At 27.5% G+C, this 26,112-nt stretch overlaps 1 protein-coding gene across 1 annotated transcript in view; it reads left to right on the forward strand.

Moving 5' to 3' along the window:
* The first annotated feature begins 1,978 nt into the window (after positions 1-1,978).
* LOC136990533 (genetic suppressor element 1-like) overlaps positions 1,979-26,112 on the forward strand; it is a 128,413-nt gene continuing 104,279 nt past the window's right edge. Inside the window, exon 1 of the mRNA XM_067288936.1 lies at positions 1,979-4,952. Within this exon, the coding sequence (XP_067145037.1) occupies positions 2,496-4,952 (2,457 nt within the window). The 5' untranslated portion in view covers positions 1,979-2,495. The remainder of the gene's footprint in view (positions 4,953-26,112) is intronic.

The raw sequence follows: 26,112 nt of genomic DNA on the forward strand, positions 1-26,112 counted from the left end.
CTTATAATTGAAATAATTTGCTACCAGTTAAACAACACAAAACTTTGAATATTTTATTATTAAAGAGTTAAATATTATTATACAGGATTATTTATTATTCATTAAAAATAATTATCTAATTATTAATATTTAATAAAATATTGATAATATTCGTATTATCAATATTTAAATATATTAGTACCTTTCGATGATAATGCTATCTGTTAGCAATTTAATAAATTAAATAATTACATAAATTTGATAAAACAAGATTAAATATAGAAAATAAACATTTAAAATAGATATTCTCGATTTTTCTCGATTTCTGATTTTTAAGCCTTAACTTGTTTTTTTTTTTTTTTACAAAGTTTGTGTAATAATAATAAAGATTTTATTACGTCAATTAATTCGACTTATATTTTTAATGTTTTTAAAAAATTTTCTTGTAAAGTTATTGTTCAACAGATGGCGACACTTCATATTGCTAAATAAAAATGAATGTAATTGAATATATTCAAAATATAAATTATATAACGTTATTATTTAAATAAAATATTAAAAAATTCTTATCAATTCATAAATTTTAAAATATTTTATTCTTATTTAGTTTTCGTTTCAAAATAGTTAAAAAAGCTGTGATACATGAATACAACATTAGATGGCGACACTAGAAAAATAATGATTAAAAAATATAAGTATATAAACAAATACTCCTGTATTTATTTGCAGTAATTTTTAAATATTTAGTTTTTAGCTGCTATAATTTATAATTTGATGAAAAGGTATTTTTATGAATTAAACGTTTTCATATAAATATTTTTCGTTTTAATGGATAGAAGGAAGAATTATCCTCGAAACAATTCAGTTACAACGATAGAAATTTGAAAAAAATAAATAAAATAAAATAAACACTAAATTATTTTTAAATTTTATTAGTTAGATATTTTTCAGTAGGACATTTTTTACTTTAATCAAAAATAAAACTCGCTAAAATTCTGTTAAGCACAGTATATTGAACCCGAGTTGAATTACTTTTTTTTTGTTTTTTTTTTTAAATTTTGTCTCCTGTTTATCTTCAATCGATAACGAAGCAAAAGTTAATTTTCCTTTCTTTTTAAACCGTCCTACGCCACTTAATTAAGCACAAAATAAATTATTCAAATGCAGAATTGAAGTAAAACACCTCCAAAATAGCGGCCAAAATGGCGATTCAATCATTCGAGTGGAACAATTTTTCTTTTAAAATATTAATAACCATTCTTAACTCGCACAAAAATAATATATTTAGTTTTTAATATAAAATATTTCTTTGATGTCATAAAAAATGTACAAAACTTCTGAATTTTATTTATTGTCATTATTTTTTTTTTTTTTTTAATCCCGTCGAACGGCGGTCGCCCTGCCATTAGCGTTATTGATGTAAAAGTAGGTTATTAGCCACTCAGAAGATTATTAATTAATGATTCTCCCCAAAGCGGAATGAATATTTTATGACGCGTTTAAATTTTTTAAAACTCGAAAAGGCAGCGATCCAACTTTAAGTAATTATTATATTTACGTATGTATAAATAGAAGGAGAAAGTGGCGCGTGTTTTAGTTTCGACGTTCGCCATCAGATGGAGCTAAGGAATATATAATTAATTAAAATAAATGCCGATAATTACTAAGTTGAAATTAATGTTACAAAAGTTGGTTATGTAACCGAAGTTAGAGACTTTTTTGCAATTAAAAAGATTACGTAATTTTTTTAAAGTAGGTAGTCGTGTCACGTGACGGGATTTCGAAATTATTATTATTTTTTTAAAGAAAAATATTAAAAATAAATAAATAAAGTTTAAACACGATATTTTAAAATATATTTTGTAATTAGTTTTAGTTATGGAAGAAAATATTTTTTTTTGCGCTTGGAGTGAATATATTTTGCAAGCGGCCAATGTTTTGTTGACATATTTTGAGCTGTCGAAGATGGGACGGAATGGGGCGAAGAAAAGAAAATGGTTTATCGAATAGTTTAGAACGGGGAGAGGAGGGGAAGGAGAAGAGAAAATAAAATAAAAAATAAAAAAGAGAAGGCTTTTGTGTGTTCCGAGTTCGTGGCCGTTGGCCGCTCAACAGATAGGATGGCGCAAGGCACCACGGGTAAAGCATCTCAAGATGGCCGACGTGCCAGTGCCGTAGGTGTCATATAGCGTTTTACGGAGAAACTTCGGCTTTCCCTCTTTGTTTAAGTTATTGGTGTCGACGTATTCGGTGACGGAAATGGTGTCCGCGATGGAAATGCGTGTCAGTGCGTCGGTTCGTCACTTCTTGGACCCGTCGCGATTACGTCAAAAGAGACGGGCAGAAGCATTTGTGTGTCACGAGTCACTGTTGAGCGGCGTCGTCCTTGAAAGCCCGAAGTTCATCAGCTAGAACAAACGGAAACGGTGGAAAGACCCCCGCTAACCTCGATAGACAACTTTTGCCTTCCGTACGACTAAAGTACTCGTCGACTCTTAACCGGTACGGCGGTGACAATGTCGGCGCACCGCACCAGGGACCAGCAGGGTATCTCGTCGTGCGTTTGTTTTGTGTGTGGTAGCGTCGGCGCGGAGTACCAACTCCACTCCAAATCTAGGTACAGTGGTCCCTACTTCCCTTTTCTCGAACGTCACCACTGTCCCGACGATGCGGAGAAACCTGGAGCGGACGGCGTGGTGGCTGCCTGCCTGGTCTGCTACTCTTTTCTGACCCAGCAGTGGGAGACTTTTGAAAGGGAGAAGACCCCTCTGGGCAAGAGACTGTACTGGTTGAAGAGAGTGGATGACGGACCCTACGCGGGCATGGACGTCAAGACCCAGGCGGATTACGAGTCCAATGCCTTTGATTTCGGCGGCCACCACTCCGACCGCCGTCCGGAGTCTTCCCGGTCCCGGTTCGGGCTGGACCGTCCTGACTCTGGAGAGTCGGCTGGGAGCGGCGGGCGCGGCCGTTCTGACCGTGTTCCAGTCGTCGACCCGGCGGAGGGGAGTGGCGGCGATGCCCTGGACCTTAGCATGCCGAGCAGGGCTTCCTCTGGATCGTCCGCGGTGGTGCCGTCCCCTCTTCCGCCGCCTGCGGACGTCTGCTTTCTGTGTTCCGAGGAGTCTGCGGGTGCCCTGTTGAACGTCTACGCCAGGCCCGTTTCCAACTGTCCGTTCTTTCCGAATTTGGCCTGGCATCCCAAGCCTTCCAACGCCAAATCCCTGGATCGGTCGGGTAGAGTGCAGGTGTGCGAATTGTGTCATAGATTTCTTCTCCAGCAGTGGGACTGTTATCAGAGGCAGAACGTTCCTCATCCCGATCGAACTTACGTACTGAACAGGAACGGCGGTAAGCAGTTTACGTCTGCTCGAACGAATTCCTCTTCTCGGGACGCCACTTTTGTCTGTTTTACTTGCGGTATGGAAAACCCCGTGTCCGTTCAGAGGGTGTTGAGTGCCCGTCCCGAGGCGGACGGAGATTCTTATTTTTCGTTTCTGGAACAGATTAAACCTCCTCCGGGTGCAATTCCGTTAAACAGTCAAAGTAAAGCTTTAGTGTGTTCTTTGTGTTATAAGTCACTTTCGAGACAATTAAAAGTCCATCAGATGTCCGGGACTCCAGAAGTAGAGAGGAAATATAAAATACTTAACGAAGCGGTCGATTCGGAAGGAATGAGTGTTTTGAGGCAACATTTAAAAGGTAATGAAAAGATCAGAAAACAAGATTCTGTTGCGTGTTACGTCTGCGAACATTTGACGAGCATAGATCAACTACATCCTTTAGATACATTACCGCAGAACGGAAATATGTACTTTCCTTTTATCAGAGGATTGTTGAGGCCGTCGTTTGCCAGACCTATGGATCATCATGGTAAAGTGTTAGTGTGTCTGCCGTGCCAAATGTCTCTCGAAAATCAGTGGAAAGCATTCGAATCTGCTCACATTCCATCCTCTCAGAGACAATATACGATGCCGTTAGTCCAGTCGCAAAGATCGGATACTAAACCTGTTCTTTCTTATCCTGGCGGCGATGTGTCGAGGAATCCTAATTCTGCTCTCTGCATTCAAGTAACGTCGCCCGAAGTTCAAATAGAAAATATTAGACCTTTATCTAATCACGAACCCCTTTTAACTACGGTATCTACACTTTCTCTAAATAGTATTACTACTCAACAAGCTAACTTTTCAACATTATCGAGTGGTAAACCTTTGGATTTAGAAACTTCACATTTAATGAAACATTTAATTGGCCATCAAAGTCCCAGATCAAAAAATATGTCTCATTTGCCATCAAAACAGCATTCGATGAAAACAATGTTAGAAGATCAGCATCCCATATACATACAGACGAGACCTCGAATTTCGGGACCCTTGGATCATTCTTTGGGACAGCCTTTGCTAGTTGCAGTAAATTGTTTTATTTGTGGAGAGTATTCTCCTTCCGGGCATACGTTTAGGGTGCAAGCTGCTCCGGATAGATCTTCCTCGTCTTCTACCGACGATCATCGAATAAGTCCATTTTTTCCATTTCTTACAAAACACACTCCTTCTCCGGGAGCCGAATGTTTGGCAGAAGACGGTAGCACTCTGGTCTGCACTTTTTGTTTTCATTCTCTAATTGCTCAATGGTTGGCTTACGAAACGTCTGCTCAGCCCGAAGACGACAACTGCTGGCAAAGAAAATACAATTGTCATCATTACGTATGTTACATATGCGGCATCATGACGTACCGAAAAAGGATTCGGTCGATTACGATTTTAGATTTTCCTTTCCTTGTCGAGCATCCCCGTCCTCCAGGTGCACTCACTTTGGACAACGGAGAGAGTGTAGTCACATGTCTGACCTGTTTCGAATCGCTCACTTCACAATGGAAAGATTTTGAGAGGATGAAAGTTCCCGTCGAAATGAGAAAATACAATTGGATCGTGCTACCACCTCCTCCCGAAACGGTCACCGACATGAATACATCGGTAAGTCTTTCAGAATTATTTATAAGTAATAAGCGCATATATTTTACTGTAATTTTCAAGGCCGTGATAAAATTTAAAATATGCAAATAATAACATAATTCACTATTTTTTTTTTTATCATCTCGATTATGTAATTTGTAAATTATCAGTTTAAAAATTTGCATTTCAATAATTCTTGCTAAATTATAAGTAGATGCCCATCAATCATTCTTCAGTATTTACTATATAAACATCATCTTGGCTCCTATAATAAGTCAGAAATTCCCTATTTGATTTGTTTACAAAACTTATTTTATGATTTTACTTTAGGCTAATATGAATTATTCATCGATATTTTCCATTTCTTTTTTGTGACTGATTTGTTTATGAAGAATTTCAGTTTAAAAATTTAATGTAAAAAGATGCAGTAAAGTTAAAGAAAAGTTAGCACCAGAAAGTTCAGTTAAAGTATTTCCCGAAGTCTTATTTGTTCCGCACTATCATATATACAATATATTATAAACAAACAATAAAATGGAAGGGTTGTTTCATCAATTGCTAGATAAATAAAATTTAATTTAATTGATTTTTAATATTCTACTGATAAACATCATAAGATTATAATAATTAAAATTAAGTTAAAGTTAAATAGTTAAATATAATTTCAAGATTTAAATGTGTTTAATTGCTGAAACTATTTGTGTATGTATTTTTTTTTTTTGCAAGGAGTGAAAGTGTAAATATAAACAAAAATATATAAATTTGGATATTTATTTTTAGATATTTGCTTATTAGTAGAGATTAATGGAGTTTAAAGAGCTGGTTATTAGTAAATACTTCCTGAAATAAATGTATTCAAATATTACAGTTGTATCTATAAACAGTAAGAGATAAGAAAATTTCTGTTAAAAATTACAATATTTGTATTTATCATTAAACTTAAACATTTTCAATAAAACAAAAAAGAACATAAACACCCAAACAATATAGGAGTGTATGGTGTAAGTTGTAAGAATTTTTGAATGAATTGTAAAGTGTCTGTGAAAGAATGACCTTGAAAATATTTAGAATTTAAAAATTTGGCTCTTATAATGAAAATAAATTAAATTTTTTTTTTATAAATTGCGACTATATTATAAATTATATCTAGAAAGCAAAAAGAAGTTTTTTTTATTTAAAATAAGATACATACACTATATAATTTCAAGTTATATATTATTATAGACAAAAAAATAAAAATCTAAAATGAATATATAATATAATAAAAATCTGATGATAGCTGATTCAATATATTTCAAAATAAAATGAAAATAGTAATAATAAATAAATAACTTTTATTCAGTTCACAAATAGATACAGGTTATATGAAAAGTTTTTTCTGTTTCTCTTTTATATCTGATGTGTGCAACGAATAAAATTAAGCAAATAATTTCTGAAAGTTTCATATTTGAATTAGTCTACGTCAGATTATATTTCAGATTAATTTTGTTTCATAAAAAAATATTTCCAATGCATGGTATATAAAAATAAAATAGTTTTAAACATATCTCATGCAAAAGTTTAAATAAATGTATAAATAGAAAAATATATATTGTAAGGAATTACCAAAGTATCTCGAAAAATTAAATATCTTGTGATCGAGTTCTCGGTAAAAGAAACTTTATTAAAATAATAAGTGCCAGTTTTTGAACTTTACAAACTTCAAAAAATTAGAGTAACACAGTTTCAAAATACAAAACTTTGCACCTAGTGTGAATATTATTAGAGGAAAATAATTTAGCAAAAGAAGTCATCAATTCAACAACTTATATCACATTTTCATATCTTACTCTGTTGACTAGTTAGCTTTATATCCTTTAGCGGCATCGTACTAATTCGCGTAATCGTATCCACAATTTGCAAAACATATTAAAAAGCAATTTTCTTTTTTCAATAAGTTAAGTATGAACGTATTAATTAAAACTGGAATATCGTTCTAATAACTGTAATAAGTGTGCAAATGAGCCAGTAATCTGGAAAGTGTTGAGATAATTACTGAGATTAAATAAAATAACTCCCAAAACTTAGGATTAACTGAAATAAAAAAAAAATAATATGAGTAACTAAATGTAACTATAAAGAAAATTTCTTGCTACCTCAAACTGTAATGAATATTAAATTTAATTTTATTTAATATTAATGGCTGCAGGCACAGTTGTTTTATAATTTATCAATACGTTAAATATTAGATAGATTACTTAAATACTTAGAATATGTAAGTATTAAGTAATAATGTAAACATTAACATTATTTTAAATTTTCTTTAAAATTTATTTGAAGAAGAAAATACTATATAGCTTAATATGAAATAAAATTATTATATATTGAAAATTGTATAAGAGAAAGACTATTATGTATAATGTACTAATAATTATCAAAAATCGTCTGTTGATTTTAATTAATTAGAAGCGTTAAAAAAATATTATTTAGTAACTTTTTAGACTGTTTCAGGGGTGGATGTTGTATCTCTCAATGTGTTTAATTAGTTATCCTATTATTTTCCTGCATATTACAGTTTAAATTACATTTCAGAATTTTCAAGTAAACATAATGTACAATTTCATTAGTAACTTGTAAATTGTGAGGAAATTATGAAATTGACTCTGTAAATTTAAATTGTTATCAACTTCAATTATGTGTAATTTGTACTATTTAATTCATTATTAAGATTTCCTTTATACTTAGATTCTTATTGTATGTATTTTATTAACAAAAGCAAAAGTATTTATAATTAACGCAACATTTTTATATGCATTCTTTAATTTTAGAATTTTAACTATTCCATTTCTTAATGATACATGATTTTGAAAAATTCATTATTGTCGTTATTAATATCGTTAAATATTTTTCTTTCTCCTGTGTATTTGTCATTATAAATTATATATTTATTACTTTCTCTGATTTTATTTTCCAGTTGAGTTCTTCTAAAACAGTTTATAATATATGTGTATCTATTAAGTTTTTTAATTTATTCGAAATATTTTCCTTGTTAATAGATAAAAATCTTGAATTTTTTTCACACACGGTTGAATTATTATTTTTTGTCTTATAGAAAACTTTTCTTGAAATTAGTTTATATCATTTTGAATAAAATGAAAGCTTGATTGCAAATTTAAATCTTTTCATTATCTATTATTCATATTTATTTGGTTTTATGTTAAATTACATGTTTTATTGTCCGCCAGTTTAATTTTATCTTAATTGTTTAATTTAGTTATTTGAAATAAATGAAAAACTAAAATTGTATTGTCTTGCAGACTAATTAAAACATTTAATGAATTAATACAAAAAGTTTAAAAAATTGTTTTAAGTTAGAATAAGTTTCGATATATGTTTTTATACGTTTTATGTTAAGTGTATTTTAGTTTGTGTTATATGCTTTTAACTGATTTTAAACTTTAATAAAGATATTTTAATGGTTGGATAAATAATTATAAAAAATGAAACCATCAATTAATTGATTTCAAAATTGTAGTATTTACAAAAATGAGCAGATGATTGAGAAATTGTAATTACCGTATATCTCGGTGGATAAGACGACGTATAAATTTTCGTCGAAGTTTTAGTTTTAGCAGATATCTGTCCTATAAGACGACCCCCAAACTTTCAATGGCCTATGAATTTAGTTTAGATCGGCAATCATTATCTGAATAATAATACTGTATAGCGTATATGGAATTATGTCCTATTTGTAATTTTTCAAATGAACAAATTTTATTTTCTTGCATCTGGCGATTTTTGCAAACATTTGCACTAATTCAGGCATTCGGGTAATGACCATGACTATTCACAAAAACATACCCTACTCTCTTCTAGTAAATAATCACGGTTTGTCTGTCTTTTTATAATGGTTTTAATTTATATAAATTTCAATCTAATTTTTTTGTATCTGTCCTATAAGACGACCCCGGATTTTCGGGGCCATTTTTTATGGTTCAACTATCGTCTTATCCGCCGAGATATACGGTAATTCCTAATTTTTTAATCAGTTAATTAAACATTGAAATCAAATATTCAAACATTAAATTTTTCAGATTAAAATTTGAATAAAGAATGCTATCAGTTTAAACTGTAAACATTTATTTTGTTATTAAGCAGCTGATGAATTTCAGAAAGTCTTATTTTCATTCGAGATTAAATATTTTTATAGAAGCTAGAAAAAAATGTCATGTAATAGAATGTTTTCAGAAACGTTCTTATTACATTTAAAACTACGCTTAATATACAGTAATAAACAAAATTGATACTACTGAATGAAGAAACATTTTATCTTTATCTTCAGAATGTCTTTTTAAAATTTTTAATTGCATCGTGAAAAGAAATTAGAAAAAGAAAAAGAAACATTTTGGTAGAAAATAACTTGTTCGGTCATTGTTGAAGTGCAGATGTGAGGATGAATATGAAATGGATCAGATTAAAATATAAGTTGTTGTACGTATAAACATAGGTATAATTCCTATATTTACACACAAACTATTTATTCCATATTAGTTGTACAGTATTAAAGTTATTTATTGTGAACGTTTAATGTAGAAATGTTTCGTACTTTACAATATTTACATAGGAACATATATTAAATATCTATATCATTTATGTAATATTCAATGAAAATGTCACTGATTTACTTAATAATTCACTGTTATCTCAATAGAAAACATCTCCAAAATCTTACTTTTTCTAATTTTTTCCGTGATACAATTTAAGTAACATAATATGTAAATGTTTAAAAGTATTCAATTAACATTCATTATTGTTCAAAAAAGTAATGTGTGTATAACCATGAATGAAAATGCTTGTAAGTGTAAAAATAAGAATTTGGCTATAATAATTATGGATCAATAAAATAGATTACAAATGATTATGTAAAATATACGCTGATTTAATTGACAATAAATCTTGCTTATAATATCAGTTTTCAAGTTATGAAAACTGTGCAATCATGATCTATAAAATAAGAAAAAAATTGAAAAATAAGAAAAATTGAAACTTTTTTCTTTAATTGAGAACTTGTAAATTGAAAAATAAGAAAAAAACATGATCATGATCATGTTTTTTTCTTATTTTTCAATTTACAAGTTCTCAATTAAAGAAAAATTTGCATAAGTCAAATTGTTAGTATTTTGACAATATAAATTTCCAAAATTTTAAAAATTTTATCTTTCAAAAGTTTCTGAAAGTGGATATGAATATAAAGTGACATTCTTCTCTATTTCTTTTATAATTTGTTTTACTTTCCATGGATAATATATGCTTATACATATATATAACAGTGTATACAGGTTGTCCACAAGTCTTAGCCTATAGGAGTTACGTTGTTGTTTCTCTATTATTTTAGAAGAGAAGCACGGAGCTGAGTAAGAAGGAATGAATTCAAGTTTTTTTTGGTGATGAGGCCCTTCAGTCATCATTAAGTTACCAAAGAGTTTAAAGTCTACATCCAGACTGCTGTATATGGGATGGGAAGTCTGGATACAGCCTTTTAAACTTTTCAGCAACTTCATGCTGACTGTGGATTCAAAGTATCAATACAAATTGAATTCGTTCCTTCTTGTTCAGGGCTATGCTTCAAATATTAAAAGAATAAACTAATACCAACCTAACTCCTATGAGGCCAAACTTATTGAACACCCTGTATGTAATAGACTATGTATTTTTGCAAATGATTATGCAATTAATAATTCTCATGTTTTATGTTTCAAATTATATGTTAGAAATTACAGCTAAGTTTTTTGTTCTTTCACTCTGAATTATTTATAGTTACTGCTGATTTTGTTTAATTATCTTTAAGGTGTATTTTAAGAATTTTAATTATTAATTTGTACTAGAAACAATATAAAAAGTTGATCTAAAATCAACATGTGTTAAAAAAAATTTTTCAAATACATAAATATTTCATTTATTGTTTTAACAATAAATTGTGATTCTTAATAGGTATAAAATGCAATAAACTATATACAGTATTTGATGATGATAAATATTTTAATGGAAATAAATGTTAAGTTAAATGTACATTTAAAGTTCTATAATTTAAATGTATAAAGAATACTTTCAATATGTTAAAGATTTATGGAAAATACTGTAATAACTTGGTGTTGATGTATTTGAATCTGTTTAATTATATTTCATAATGAATCTAGTTAACATAAAAATAAACTCAATGCTATAATAGATATGTTTGTAAGATTATGGAAAAGTAATTTTATTTATTAAAAGGAATATATATGTAGTAAAATCAATGGATATAAACAATGTAGTTTGTAATTCTTTCTGTACATTTTTGTCCATATAGAATGAAATAAATGCTTGTATCTTAAAACTAATACCTGATATAAAATAGAAAATATCTATGAGCACTGATAATGTCTACACATAAAAAAAAATTCAGTACTTACATAGTTTGTATAATTAGTTACTAACTAAAGCTTGGATTAAAACATTGGCAATTAGATATTTGCATATAAATAACAACAATAGTGCATACAAACATCCAATAATTAATTTAGTTATTCAAATAAATTGCCAGATTCTTGTTGGCTGTTTGTTTAGCTGGTTCTTTACATTAGTCTTAATGTAGCCCTGTAAGAATCCAGCTGTTTGAATAATTAAAGCATACCATATGGATATTTATGAAAATAGCACGTTAAATTTGTTATAAATTTTTAAAATTAATGATTAAGACTAATATTGCTGAGTGTTTTTGAAATCATTAATATATTAATTAATGATAACAGTAATGATATTTATGGACTTCAAAACTACTTTCGCCAGCTATATGTAATCAAGAAGGTGGACAGTTCTGGTCTGTGTGGGCACATTTCTATAAGATTGAACTGTATTGTAAAAATAAGAGATTAATTTATTTTATATGCTTTTATATCAGAAAAAATAAAGAAGTAATTTATTATTTTTTAATCAATTTTGTTGTGTATAAATTCTCATATTATAAGATTGAAAGTAGCATTTAAAATTCATATCAACAAATGATGATGAATTTTAATATCTAATAATTATATAAGAAATCATATTTTTGCATTTAAGTAAAAGTAACTTTAGTAGGGTAACTTATTAGGCCTGTTGTTTTAGAGCAGGGACGCATGCCCAAAATGGCACGTAACGTGTCATCTTTTAAAAATTTCACTTGTTTATTATTATTATTATTACTTGTTATGATTTCGATTTCTCATCTGTCTTTTTCAATCATCTTTTCGGTTTATCACACAATCAGCTTTTTTACATTTATTTTATTTAAATATTGTTATTTAAAGTCTAAAAGTTTGGCACACATAAAGATCTTTAAAGCTAAGTATGCTTACTACATAAGTATACTGCACATGGACTCAGAAAGGTTTGCCACCCCTGTTTTAGAGTTAGTGTGTGCAACATTGCAATGAACAATAATATAATAGTCAAATGACAAAAAAAAGCTAATAGCTTTTTATCGTTGTTTATTCTAGACAAGTATATATTGCAATTTTAATTATCATTTTACATGACACTTATTAGTCAATTGATATGGAAATATTATAATTTCCATATTAATTGTTCATGTGAAATTACTTAACTGGGAAATTTACATTATACTGTCTACAATGGCAAATCTTATTTTTCTCATTTTTACTAATAATAATTGCATATTTGAAAGATTTATATACATATATATACAGTAGAGGCTCGTAAATCGGCACCCCGGTAATCAGAATCACTGGTAATCGGCACGATTTTCAGTCGGACTGTGTCGTGCTGAATCGAACGTTTTTGATACTAAATTTACTTCTAAAGTATAATTTTCATGTTTTTATATTCTTCAATATATTTATTTTGTTTGTACAAAATGCAGAAATAATTTTTAACGATACGATAGCCTCGATTATTATTATAAAAATTTTTGTTAGGCTTAAAATAGACGAAAATTCAACACGAAGCGACACGCAACGGAGAAAAATTTGAACATCGGACAGGTTAATATATTTTTCGTACATAAACCGTAATCAGAACAAATCCCTAATCTGAACAACCCCAGTCCCCAATTGATTCTGATTTTTGGTTCACTACTGTATTTAAATCTTCAATTCTCATAGCCACTATATATCTTTATATAATGGCCATGGAAATTGCATCACTTATTTTATGTAATATAGGTATACATCTGTTAAACACTTTTTGATTTTATATATGTATATATAATCAAAAAAAGTAGATGTATAAAGTAGCATTTAAGCTATGATTGAGATTTGTAATGATAGTATATGCAGTACAGAAAATAAACTAAGAAGATTAAACCAAAAATTGAAATTTATTATGTATAATGTGATATAGAACTTTGTGTTATTTTTTTCCTAGCCTCAGCAACTGTTGCAAGAACTTGCCATAAACAGTAATGACATCAAAAAAGCAAGTTTCATGACATAAGTAGGCCTGAAAAACATAACATAAAAAGTTATTTCTTGTTAAATGATATCTTAATACTTCACAGAACCACCTTAAACCTTAATAATTGCTTTGCAATGCACCAACAAAGGGAAGATGAGTTCCTTCAGGTATTTTATACTAAGCTTGTGTTAGAAAACTTCTAATATACTCCTTCAGTTGCTTTTTACAAATTTTGTGCCCATAATAGGCCAGCAGTTCTCAGTAGAGTTGAGATCAGGACTGTTACCTGGCGAGCTTAGGCATCTGAGTTGTGCCTCTTATAGGAATTTTACTTTTACATAATCAATTTTTGTGACAGCTTAAGTGACAATAAAGATAAACTATGATTCACTAGACTGTACAGTACAAGAATAAAACAAGCAATGTCCATATTTATGGAATTTGATCATTCTAGCTTAATCTACTGATGTTTGTGTGTAGTTTGTCATGGCAAAGTCAAAGCACAATAAAGCAATAAGTATCCTGTAAAATTCTGTTTTAAAAAATTGTTTTACCGTACATTTATTATGTGGAATATCTTTGTATAATGTGAAAAACTGAGCATGAAATATGAACGGATTCTTTATTTCATGATGAAGCAGTTGACCAAGATATGACCTCGTTGTCCATTGAAATTAGATTTTATATCTCATTAACCACATCTCTGGGATCCTGTGCCACACACGTTATTCTTGAGCTGAGAAATTTATGTAATCTCTTTTCAAGAATAAAAGTTGATCCTTTGCATCTTTCCACTATAGGTCTTACTTCTTTACCCTCTTTATGAGTTTTGGCAAAAGCAAATAATCTCGGCATTCCTGGCCTGGGATTCCGACAATTTTTAAGGAAAGGTAATGCATTAGTGAACCTAGCTTTTTCAAGCTGCTTAACTCTTCTGTCGCCGCTATCGATAATCTTTGCATCAACACACTTGCATTCAGTTTTCTTAATATAATCCTCCAATGCTTTATCATACGTCTGTCTTTTCATGATAACCAATGTTTTGCTTTTGTCTGCTCTTGTTGTAACCAAATCGTTTTTTCTAAGCCAACATTTAGTAAGTTTGATGTATTTACTGGCATCACATCCTTTCTTCCAAGTCGTCTGGTTTTTAATGACAGTTTTCCATCAGAGGTATTCTTTTTCTAAAGAATCTAGCCCAGTTATTCCTCTTTCTATTTCTTGAATTGAGGTTTCCCAAGAACATGAATTTTCAGGGACAAAGTTCAGTCCCCATTTTAGAATCTCCTTGATATTCATTGGGACTTCTATTTGATCCCACAAGATGAATGTTGAAGGACTGCCATTAGCTACTCTTGATGTTTGTTTTTTAAGGATCCATTTCATTTTTTTAATATATTTATTTCTTAAATTCATCCAAACTGTATCTGTTAGCTCAACTATACCTCTGTTAATTTCTACCAACATTTCAGATCTTCATTGTGTATAATATCTTTTGATAGTGATGAGCTTATGCAAGATACCATATTTTTTATTCTTAGCAATTCTAATGGATTTATAAAGGCACATTAGACAAAACTTGACTTTCAATGAAGCACATTCTTTTGGGATGCTGATCCTATATATCGACATCGGAAATATCTTGCTTTTCAAACATTCTTTCAAAAACTCAAATTTGCATTCTGCCTTGACAAGTTTTAATGCTATCTTCCTATAATTCCTGTAATAAACCAGGAATGGGGAGTTTCTAAAAGATCATTTTTGAGTAATATAAACTTTGAGGATGGACAAAAAAGTATGAAAGTGCTTAGTCAGTTTAGTGATTTTATTTTTATGAACTCAGTTCAAGCAGAAAGGTAATGTGAGATCAGTGAGATCAGTCATATTATGGAGTTACATGTTCAACGACCATATGTAAAATACATTAAAATTTTTTTAAAAACTTATATGAATATTATTACTAAAAGAAAACTCAACAAAATTCATTTTAGTATTATAAAACTGAAATAAGAAATTTAAAAAATATTAATGAACTATCAATTTTAATTTTGAAACTAATTTTATAAATTGAGGAGTCCTGAAATTAGAAATTGTCCTTATTATTGAGCTGTTATAATAATATGAATTTTAAAAAATCAATCTTACGTATTTTTACTTTAATACAAAATTAGCATTGAATTTGGTCTGAAGATGCTTTGAATAATAAAAGTTAGTGCCCATTAGATTTAATCTTATTTAAATAATTCCAGAAAATGTATCATTATTAATTTATGAATACATTGTATTTTTACTTCTTTAAAAAAATATATTTAAGAGTGAATTAGAGATATTTGACATATTAATATAAGACTAATGCACCATTAATTAAAATGTGATAATTTAAAAGTTTGCGTTGATACCGAATGCACTGTATCGGAACTTACTATTCTGGAAAACTTAGAATTCATGTCTTAGTTTGAAACCTTAGAAATTATTATAGATTCTCTGCTCCTTATCATCTATCTGCTCCCATTGATCCCCAGGCTAAACTCATAATGAGCATGAAGAAAAAAGTCTTTTTTAAAGAATTTTAAGAAAGTTGCTTTGCTACAAGCAATTATATAGAATGAATTGCAATTTTTATAGAAAAGGTAAGATGATGATGTATCTTACATACATGAAATTTGAAGGATGATCTGTGACTGAAAACTTGATTTAGATAATATCCCATCTAATAATTATATATTGATGAACCAAACAAAGTATCAAACTAAATAATATGCTTCTGACTTCAATTTTGAATTTTTATATATGAAAAGCAATTAAAATTGAACGTTGAAATGATTGTACTGTATAACTATTTAATGTCCAAAGTATTATCTTTTTCCAACTAGTGTTAAAATTTTTCATTTTATAATGATGTAGAATCTCTAAAAACTTTTAAATATTCATATTTAAAGTTTTTAGCAACATGCATATAAGAAATATTTCTTTTTTATAATTTTTAATTGAATGTATCAAGTTATTAAAATTAAATACCTGTTGATAAATACAAAATGTAATCTATATGATGTTATCACAAAGCAACATAGACTATTTAAAAGGAAAGAATACTTAAAGTGAAACTTTTAAATAACTTTATAAGTTCAGTTTATTGTTATTAGGTAATGAAACCAAATAATTTTTGCTTTAAGCAATTTTTTTTATTAAATAAATTGTGTGTGTGTATATATACACACACACACACACACACACACACACACATCTTAATATTATAAGATTATAGTTTTTGTTAATCTTTGAATATTAACTGTCCATCGTAAATAAGAAATTAATACCATTTAATTGTAGACTGATGCTATTTAAGTTAAAGTTTTAATAAAGCTTTAATGCATACAGTGGAAATTTTAATTGTGTTTGTGTGTGACTTTTTTAAAACTCTCTCATAAATTTATAAATAAAACAACAATAATGGTCTATTCACTTGATCCAACTATAGAATATAAAAATATCAGGTATAAAATGATATTTTAATGCACTGCACAGTAATAGTATATATTTGTGTGTGCATGTAAAACAGTTTTATAATAAATATTAAATAATATTTATTGTAAAACTTTAGCTCAGCTTATTTAACAAATAATTTTTATGCTAATACACATGCATTCAAATCTTATTCTAAATCAGTTTTATAAATTTCTGATAAAATTAGTGAATTAATTAAATAATTAATTAGGTTAATGTTACCCTAGGTATACAAAATGGCAGCTCGTCTCCGATTCTAGCAATCAGAAGACAGGGAACAGTGGGGATGCACGTTCTAACCTAACCTAACCTATTTTAATAATTTGGTTGCTAATAATTATGGTAATTTATTAGAATAGGTTAGGTTAGAACATGCATTCCTACTGTTCCTTGTCTTCTGATTGCTGGAATTGGAGATGAGCTGCCATTTTGTATACCTAGGGTAACATTAACCATTAATGAATTGTAAAAGTTAGTAATAGTTATAAATATTAAATTTCTCTTGTTAACTGTTAAATTTTCTAGTGAAATGATTCTAAAATTATTTTGGAATCTTTGTAAAAGTTAACTTTATTGATAAAATAATATCTCAGACAAATGATTATCATATGTAATTAAATATAAGTATACAATAATAGAAAATATAACACCTTTAATTGCTATCATATAAGTGTATTTAGTAGATAATAATCCATTCAAAAATGTTTTTGAAATAATAAATAATAATAATAGAGATAAGTAAAATATGATTTGTTTTGAATAAAAAATTGGAAATTTATTTGTATTGACATTTTCATAGCATTTATTCTGTTGTGAGCTAGCAAGATTGAATTAATAAAACATTTCTAGAATTTCATTTTAAGTTTTAGTTCGATATCATGACCAATTGGCCTTTTTCAGATAGCATATAAACAAACAAGAGACATAATATAAAATTGGAAAAACAGTATAAACAAATAAGTACAAGTTAAAGAGTAGGATGTGGATTTGTAATGAATTAAAAGAAAGTTTTATTACTCATTTATAGTAAAGAAACAGCTCACTTAACTTTCATTTATAGAGACAAACATTTATTTTACAAACTAAACATCTTTTGAATTTTTAAAGATCATTCAGGAAAAGTCATTTTATTTCTGTTACAAAACAATAAATTTAACAAAAATATAAGCAAAAACTAAAGTATTTTTGTTTTGTAAGAACAATAAATATTTAATAAGGACGAAATTAATGTTCAAAAAAGGAAAATCTAAAGAGGGGGAAAAACAGAAACCAATCATTCTTATTACTTTATTTTCTGTGGAGTACCAAAATTCTATTTATTAGGATTAAAAAAAATTATTCTAAATCATCACTATTAATAAATTTTTAAAATATTCCATTCAAATTTTTATTAATATTACAAAAAGTTAATGATATGTAATTTGATATTTTGAAATCTTAAATTGCAAAACATTGAATTATGGCTAATAGATTAAAAAGAGCAATTATTTTTAGCAGAAAAAAAGTATTTTTTACCTGTATGAAATTAATTCCTATATTAACTATATATAGTGTACTTTATACATCAAATTAAATATGAGATTTCTAAGCTTCTTTAAATTAAGTTTTTGTCTTTCCGATTGCTGGTATTATTATGTAAATTCATTTTTAAATATTTGAAAAAAAAAAATATGTATGTATATTGTAAACAATATAATATTAATATTTCCTCTATTTATATGTATGGAAGCTAAAACATATGGCTATATGTATTACTTTCTATACGATTATCACCTGAATACCATATGCATTATAGTACTTTTGACCTCATTTTGTATAATGCAGCTGTCAAAAATGACACACATTTGTACTTCATGTGTAAATAATTACCAAATTCAAACTTTGGAAAAGTTTATAAGTTTATGCTTCATCTGCAGAGAATTACAAATAAAATTTTATAAATGATTATATATGTGTGTGTGTGTATATGCATACACACACACACACACACACACACACACACACAAAATAAAATTAAAATCTGTTTAAAGGAAAGTAATCTATTGTTTGGCAATATTTTAAGAAAGTATTGCCAAACTCCTAATGCTTGTTTTTTTATTCCCCTGACAATTTTGAATTGTACAAACTGTTAAAAAAGAATCATATTGTCTGTTGACATCATGAATATTTATAATACATTACTGGTGCCAACAGTTATTTGAGTAAGAATACCTACAATAACAGCAATAATTTAATGTCAAGAAAACTTGTCACTGATAAACTAGGCTCACTACATGTAAGAATCATTTATTATGAAATTTAAATGTTCTCTCATTTTATGTGAATCAAAATGAAATTAACTATTTGAAAAATAAATATGTTATGACAGTTCATCCTTACCTTTTATGTGGAAGTGGAAAGCCTGGATAATTTAGTTACATGATGGGCAGTTACATGTCTATGTACACAAATTATATAATGCAATTGACTTATGTAGTTATATAATTTAGATGTAACTTACATTATTTACATATGCTGTAACAATAAAAATTTTATTTATAAGTTAGATTTAGTTATATTTTGATTTCTTATCAATAACTACTGACTCTATATGAAGTTTTAAAATGTATTTTAATATTTGCTATTATTCTTTATATATTTCTAGAGCGTATGCTATTAATTGTGAACATTGATCTATGCTATTTTATGGAACAATGATAGAAATTCACAAATGACCCTAATATTTTAAAATATATATTTTTTGATATTAGAAGTATTATTGATTACTTTGACTCTAATAATGTAAACACAATAATGCTTATTCATTACATTTTTATTACATATTATTTATGAGTATTACAATATAAAATGATTAAAATTAATTTTATGATTCTGGGAATCAGGTTTATTTTGCCAGCCATATACTGTTTACTTACTATAGATATATTTGTATATTTTTATATGTAAAGAATGATTTGTGATTTTAAGTCATTTTGTACTTGATTAAATTATATTTTTATTAAACTTAAGTAAAAAAACAATTTCAATAGTAGTGTTGTTTTGCCATCTCAGAACTACAGATAGAGACTATTTGTAGTACTTTAAAAGCATGAATGATTAAAAGTTTTCAATGATTTGTGAAAAAGGATGTTTGAAGTCCATGGCTTGTGTAATAAAAACTAAGTTTAAAAACGCAAAAATCTTTGTCGTAAGTTAGGAAATTTATGCTAAATATGCTAACTGTCATTGAGCCAACTGTATACAATATATTTGTTTTGTTCCAAGAAATATTTTTGAAAAAAATTGCAAAATTAATATTGATTCTTACAAACTAAGTATTTAACTTTTCAAAACTTTTTAACTTTAAATAAAATTTAGATATTTATGTGGCATTTGTATTTACAAAATAGACATATATTTTATTATAATTATTTATATTCAAGCAATTGAATTGTAATAAAATAGAAATAAAAATTGTAAAAACTGTTAAAATGCTAAACAGATGAAGAAGTTAGCAGTTTATTTGGCTTAAAGTATTAAATGTTTTTTGAAACAATGTAAGCTTAGTCCTCAAATCCACGAAGAAAAATTTTTAATCCAAAAAAGTTATTAATTCCTTGAACTGTTTGGCATTTTGACGGTTTTTGAATAGATGAAATGGACTGTTACAAGAAAAATAAAAAAAATTTTGTTTATTATTTATGTGAACAAAAAGAATTTCTTAATATTGAACATATCTTAATGCAACTGAGTTGCACTCTATTTCTCAGCTTGGAGTAACAAGCAGAGTTTTGGCCTTTGTTTATGATTACATAAACCATTGAATTTGAAAGTAAAAAAGGAAGATGTTTTCAGTTGTATCAGTTTTGATTGAAGTTTAAAAAGAGATCTCAATTCAGTTAGAGATTTATAGGTCATATTTTAAGATGAACCATCACAAGAAATTTTAACTTTTTGAGAATTCTGCTAAAGCTTTCATTGGACAAATCATGTTGCATCTCTCAGTTTCTATTAAGAAATGTAACAATGTTTGTTAATGGAAGTAGATTATTTTTGTATGTTTTTACAAGCATTTGGTAATAATAATAGAAAAGTAATAACTTTATTGCAATAATATTAACTTTACTATAATTTTTATATTTTTATTATCATAAGTTGTAGTATCAAATGTATTGTAATAAAAACGGTACTTGTAAATAATTGATAGAACTGTGTTGAATACGTTTGGTTTAGTTATCATTCAAATCTAACCACAGATATGAAAAGAAAGCATTGTTTACAAATGACATTAAATATATAATTAAATGTGCAAATTGTAACATGGAATAAAAGATTTTATTAATGCAAAGCATTATTAAAACTTACACTATTAAAATTATTTTTATGATTTTAGGTTTTTTAGTTATATAATAAATAAATAAATTATATGAATGTTAAATGTGAAAATGTTTATTTTTCATTTTTAGAAATCATTGCTAACATTTCAACATAAAATGAATATAATTATAGTTGTATCTTAAAATTGACTTGTTAATTAAACATATAATTTATTTACTATATGTTTAACTGATTATAAAATTTAACTTTGAATTTTGTTAATTGTTAAAAGTTTCTGATTCATTAATTATATGTATAACTGTTTCATAAAAGATTCAGAAAGTCATGAAAATACTACTATCTGCAATTTTTAACTTATAGATTTTTAACAAAAGATTATATATCATATCATTCTTAATTCATAAGTAGTAAATGAAACAAAAGCAAGAAAATAAGAAATTTATTTCAAAAATACTTAAATATATAAAATAATTATTTCATGAATATATTAAAAATTTCTTAAGTTAGTAATAATTTGTAATTAAGTATCATATGAATGCCATATTATATTTTATAGAAAAATAATGAAATCTAAATAGAAACATCGGAGATGTAAAAAAAGTGCACCAAGTGAAACTTGTGACAATTAAGACAACAATCAAAATTTTTCTTAGGAATGTTTCTTTGGTAAAGGTAAGCTTGGTGCATGAAAGCGAAATGTAGAAAATTATAATATGGGTAAAAGTCTTCTGGGTACCATTTCCAAGTGCCAAGCTAATCGTTACCAAAGAAAAACTGCTAAGAAAAATTTTAATTGTCATCTTAATTGTCACAAGTTTTCATTTGGTGCAATTTTTTCACATCTCTAATGTTTTTGTTTGGATATCAATTGTCAATTGTTTTTTGTTTAATAATTGTATTATTACATCAAGACATAAGATGATGATGTACAATTCGGTGACTGCTGAATGCCAACCGAACACATTGCCGACCAATGTACTGTCAACCAATTGCGCCTCAGACCAAATGTGCTGCCAACCAAATGTTTTCAATATTCATTTTGACCAAATGCGTCATCAACTAATGTGTCGCCAATTGAAAGTGCCACCGACCAATGCTTTTGATATGTTGTTTAGAAAAATCTTTATAAAATGTTTTAATTTGCATAAATTTGAGTTTTTGTTATTCTGGATAACATTTTGAATAAAATTCATTTGTTTTGATGCAATTTTGTCCTTACAAGCATAAAATTAAGCCATAAAACTGAAATAGCTCTTTGGGAAACCCCTGTGAACTTTGACCTATTGACCTGGAAGTTCTCCAGCACCTCACTGATAATGAGAAAGGCTTAAGTTTAAAATTTGAGCTTTCTAGACCTAGTAGATTTTTCTCTACGAGCGTTTGCAGTACTAGATGATGAAGAAGAAAATACAGCCTTTTTGGCGATTTTTTGCACTTTTCAATTACTTATATTTCGGCAGCTGCTTTATAGAAAATCTTGAAAGTTTGCACGCTACCTAAGAAAACAGTTACAGTAAGTCCTCTACTTACGAACTTAATCCATTCGTAGCAGTTGTTTGCATGTCAAAAAGTTCGTAACTTGAAAAGACGATGCTTGGCGCAAAAACTCAAATACAATGTTGTTTTTACAATTATGTAATGTTTAGGCTACTTGAATAATGTTGAATTAAGGTTGTTAAAGGGAATTATAAATTCAAATCAATCACATGTACAGTATATTATTTATTAAAATTACTCATTTAAAACAACTACAAATATACATATGTATGTACTATAAATGTTTTAACGTAAAACTTCAAAAATAAACTTGACTATACATAAAAAATAACCAACTGCACTTTAACCCGCCATCTGTCGGCTTTGTTCGTAACTTCGAAAGTTCATAAGTCGAATGTTCGTAAGTAGAGGACTGCCTGTACTTTCGAACAAGATATTTAGAATTATTTAGACATTTAGGGACAAAGAAATTGACCACTGAAAATTGGTAACTTTGATTACTGTACAGTACATATAGTAAGTTAGTGACTTGTGTACTTGGTGGGGAGTCACTGCCGTGACTCTTGATTGTTTTCAGTAATTCTCAAATTCTTTTTGATTTCTCTTTTGTATTTGATATTTCTTGTCATATATTTGTGAATATCTGTTCTTTTTTTTTATAATTTATGTAACTTTTATATAAAATGCTGTATTTGATCTACAATAAATATCTATCAATATATAAGAAAGTAATACATTTTTAACAGCAATACAATGAGTAAATTGTTAATTAAAGGTGTATTGCTTGCTTCATTAAATTAAATAAAGTTGAACTTGCCACTGTACTTACGTAAGGTTTTAAAATTGTTATAATCAATACTTAATAACTTATTAATATTTATTGAATGTATGCATTAAATATTTTACAATGTAAATATGCAAACATCATTGTATTTACCTTGCATTACATATAAACTTGTCAAAAATTATAAATTTATAAACATTTCTTATATGTTATATAAATTTTAACTTATGTGAAATATATATAATTTATAATCTACATTAAAATTACTTGAAAGAAAACTGTAATTGTATTAATAATATAAATATAAAATGAGACCTTTTATGTGATACTGTCATAACTTTATTTTAGATATGATTATAATTTTTAGATTGATTTTTGAAATTCAAAAGTAATATATTAAATGTTTAATTGAAATTTCCATTTTGCAATTTCTATATACTGTTTAAAACTGAGAGGATGTGAGACAAAATATGATATAATGTATCTGTCTTAACTCAAATATAGAAGAAATGGTTTCATATTAAAAAGATTTAGTTTCATGTAATTATTTTTATGATGGTTGAATTTAGATATTGCAACAATTTCCGTAGATCTTTTGTTTGCATTTGTAAATACAATTTCTATCAATATAAATATAAAATTTATTAATAGAAAGTGGTTTTATACATTTGTCTTTTGGACCTATTAATGTGTTGTTGTTCTGATACATTTTAATGTGTTCTATATGTTAAATGAAAGATGTTCACTAGAATTATTTATCATTTTGTTTGTGTTTTGATGAATTAAAATTTCACAAAAACATTTGAATAATAAAAAGAAAATTTATTCTTTAAAGAAAAATTACAAGTTTAAAATGTACTATTAAATTTAAATTTTGATTTTGAAAAGATTCTGTATATTTGTGACTTTTACTAATATTATTATTATTACTACTATATTAAATATTAATTTTAAAGGGTTTCGTTACAGAATTAAAAAAAAATTTAAAATGATATAAATTTATTTTTAATAATAAATATTATGTAATTTTAAACTTAATAGAAGAAACCATTTTGAATGAATGATATTGAAGATTTAGCAAAAAATTAAGCACATTGCTTTGTTTACGTTCTTTTGATTTAGATCAAATTTCCTGCTCTACTTTCAACTAAGTAGTCCTTCCAACTTGGTTTCTATTGGCAAAAACTTTGTAAACAGAAACTTAACTGCATTCAATTTATTATTAGAAAATTTTATATTGAGAAAGTTATAGTTAGTTTTCTTTTAAAGTATTATATTGTAGTAATAAACCAATAGAATAAATGGAATTATTCTTGTAAGAAAATGTAACATATATAGAAAATTTATTGATATTAATTTATTATTGTATTAGTAAAATTTCTATGCTTGATACAAATAGAATTATCAGTATATATATATTATCACAATTATATATAGACTATTGTATATATATAGACTATTGTATAAATTTTAACTTATGTGAAATATATATTATTTATAATCTACATTAAAATTACTTGAAAGAAAACTGTAATTGAATTAATAATATAAATATAAAATGAGACCTTTTATGTGATACTGTCATAACTTTATATAAAATGAAAATTTGAAGTAGTTTTGAAAATTTCAATATTTAAAATTTAAAACTTTTCATATTAAATATTTCATTAAGTAGATAATTTAAATTATTTCTGTAGATTTTTGCCATCAAAATGTTGAAGAAAGTCCATCAGAATGCTTCATATTTTTTTTTACAGTTTATAAGAATTTAACAGGATTAGCTAGTTCTCAAGCTGTCAAATATTCTAAAGTCCCAGTTGGGTAAGGTGTACCACTACTCAAGAATCATGAAATTGCTCTGTATCTTATACAGGTGATCAAGTCTATCTTGTGTGTTTGCTTCAAATGATGTGTGCTGAAGTTGGTCTAAATAAAGGTCTGAAAATGTTTCTCCTCTATTTAAACTGTTAGTTTCCTTAAAGTAGCTGTATTTTCTTTTCAGTACATAAAAGTATATCAAACACTAAATCAAATACATACATATATATATTGGGGGGAAGCTCCTGACAGGGATCTACCTGGTCCAAGGATAAGAAAAAGTGTGTGAGGTTAGAAGGGAAAGCAGAGATAAGAAGAACCAAGACAGTTGTGGTGTGGAAGTGGATGTTATCTTGTTCTAATTGTCTTTTTTGCCCTTTCAAATTCTACATATACCATACATATTTCTTGATTAAACCCTTGTCTTCGTATGAACCCCAGGGAATGAAGGTACTGTTAAAAATAAACTATGTTGAATTATGGGATACATGTTGAAGTACTGCACTGAATAGGGTAATGCAGTTTAGAATGACAGATAAGGAGTTTAAAATTTTATATGATTCACAAACACAAGTTGTGCTACTATTTTAATATTTTACGATTGATAATAAAATTTTATATTTTAAAATTATCTAGAGTCAGACAGCCTTTTCTATTCCAAGGTTTGCAGAAAAATTTTTTGAAATAAAATTATAAATATTGTCAAATATTGAATGTGGGAAAGTTGTTAATAAGTTTATAAGTTGAGAGTTCATCAGCCAAAGAGTAATTAGGAAAACTCGTGTTCAAACTCACCATCCTTTTTTAAAAGAGTTAGTGAGTTTGAACTAGACGATGGTAGTCGAGATATTG

Source organism: Centruroides vittatus, unplaced genomic scaffold (assembly GCF_030686945.1).
Source record: "Centruroides vittatus isolate TY-2023 unplaced genomic scaffold, ASM3068694v2 scaffold_944, whole genome shotgun sequence".
Lineage (NCBI taxonomy): Eukaryota > Metazoa > Arthropoda > Arachnida > Scorpiones > Buthidae > Centruroides > Centruroides vittatus.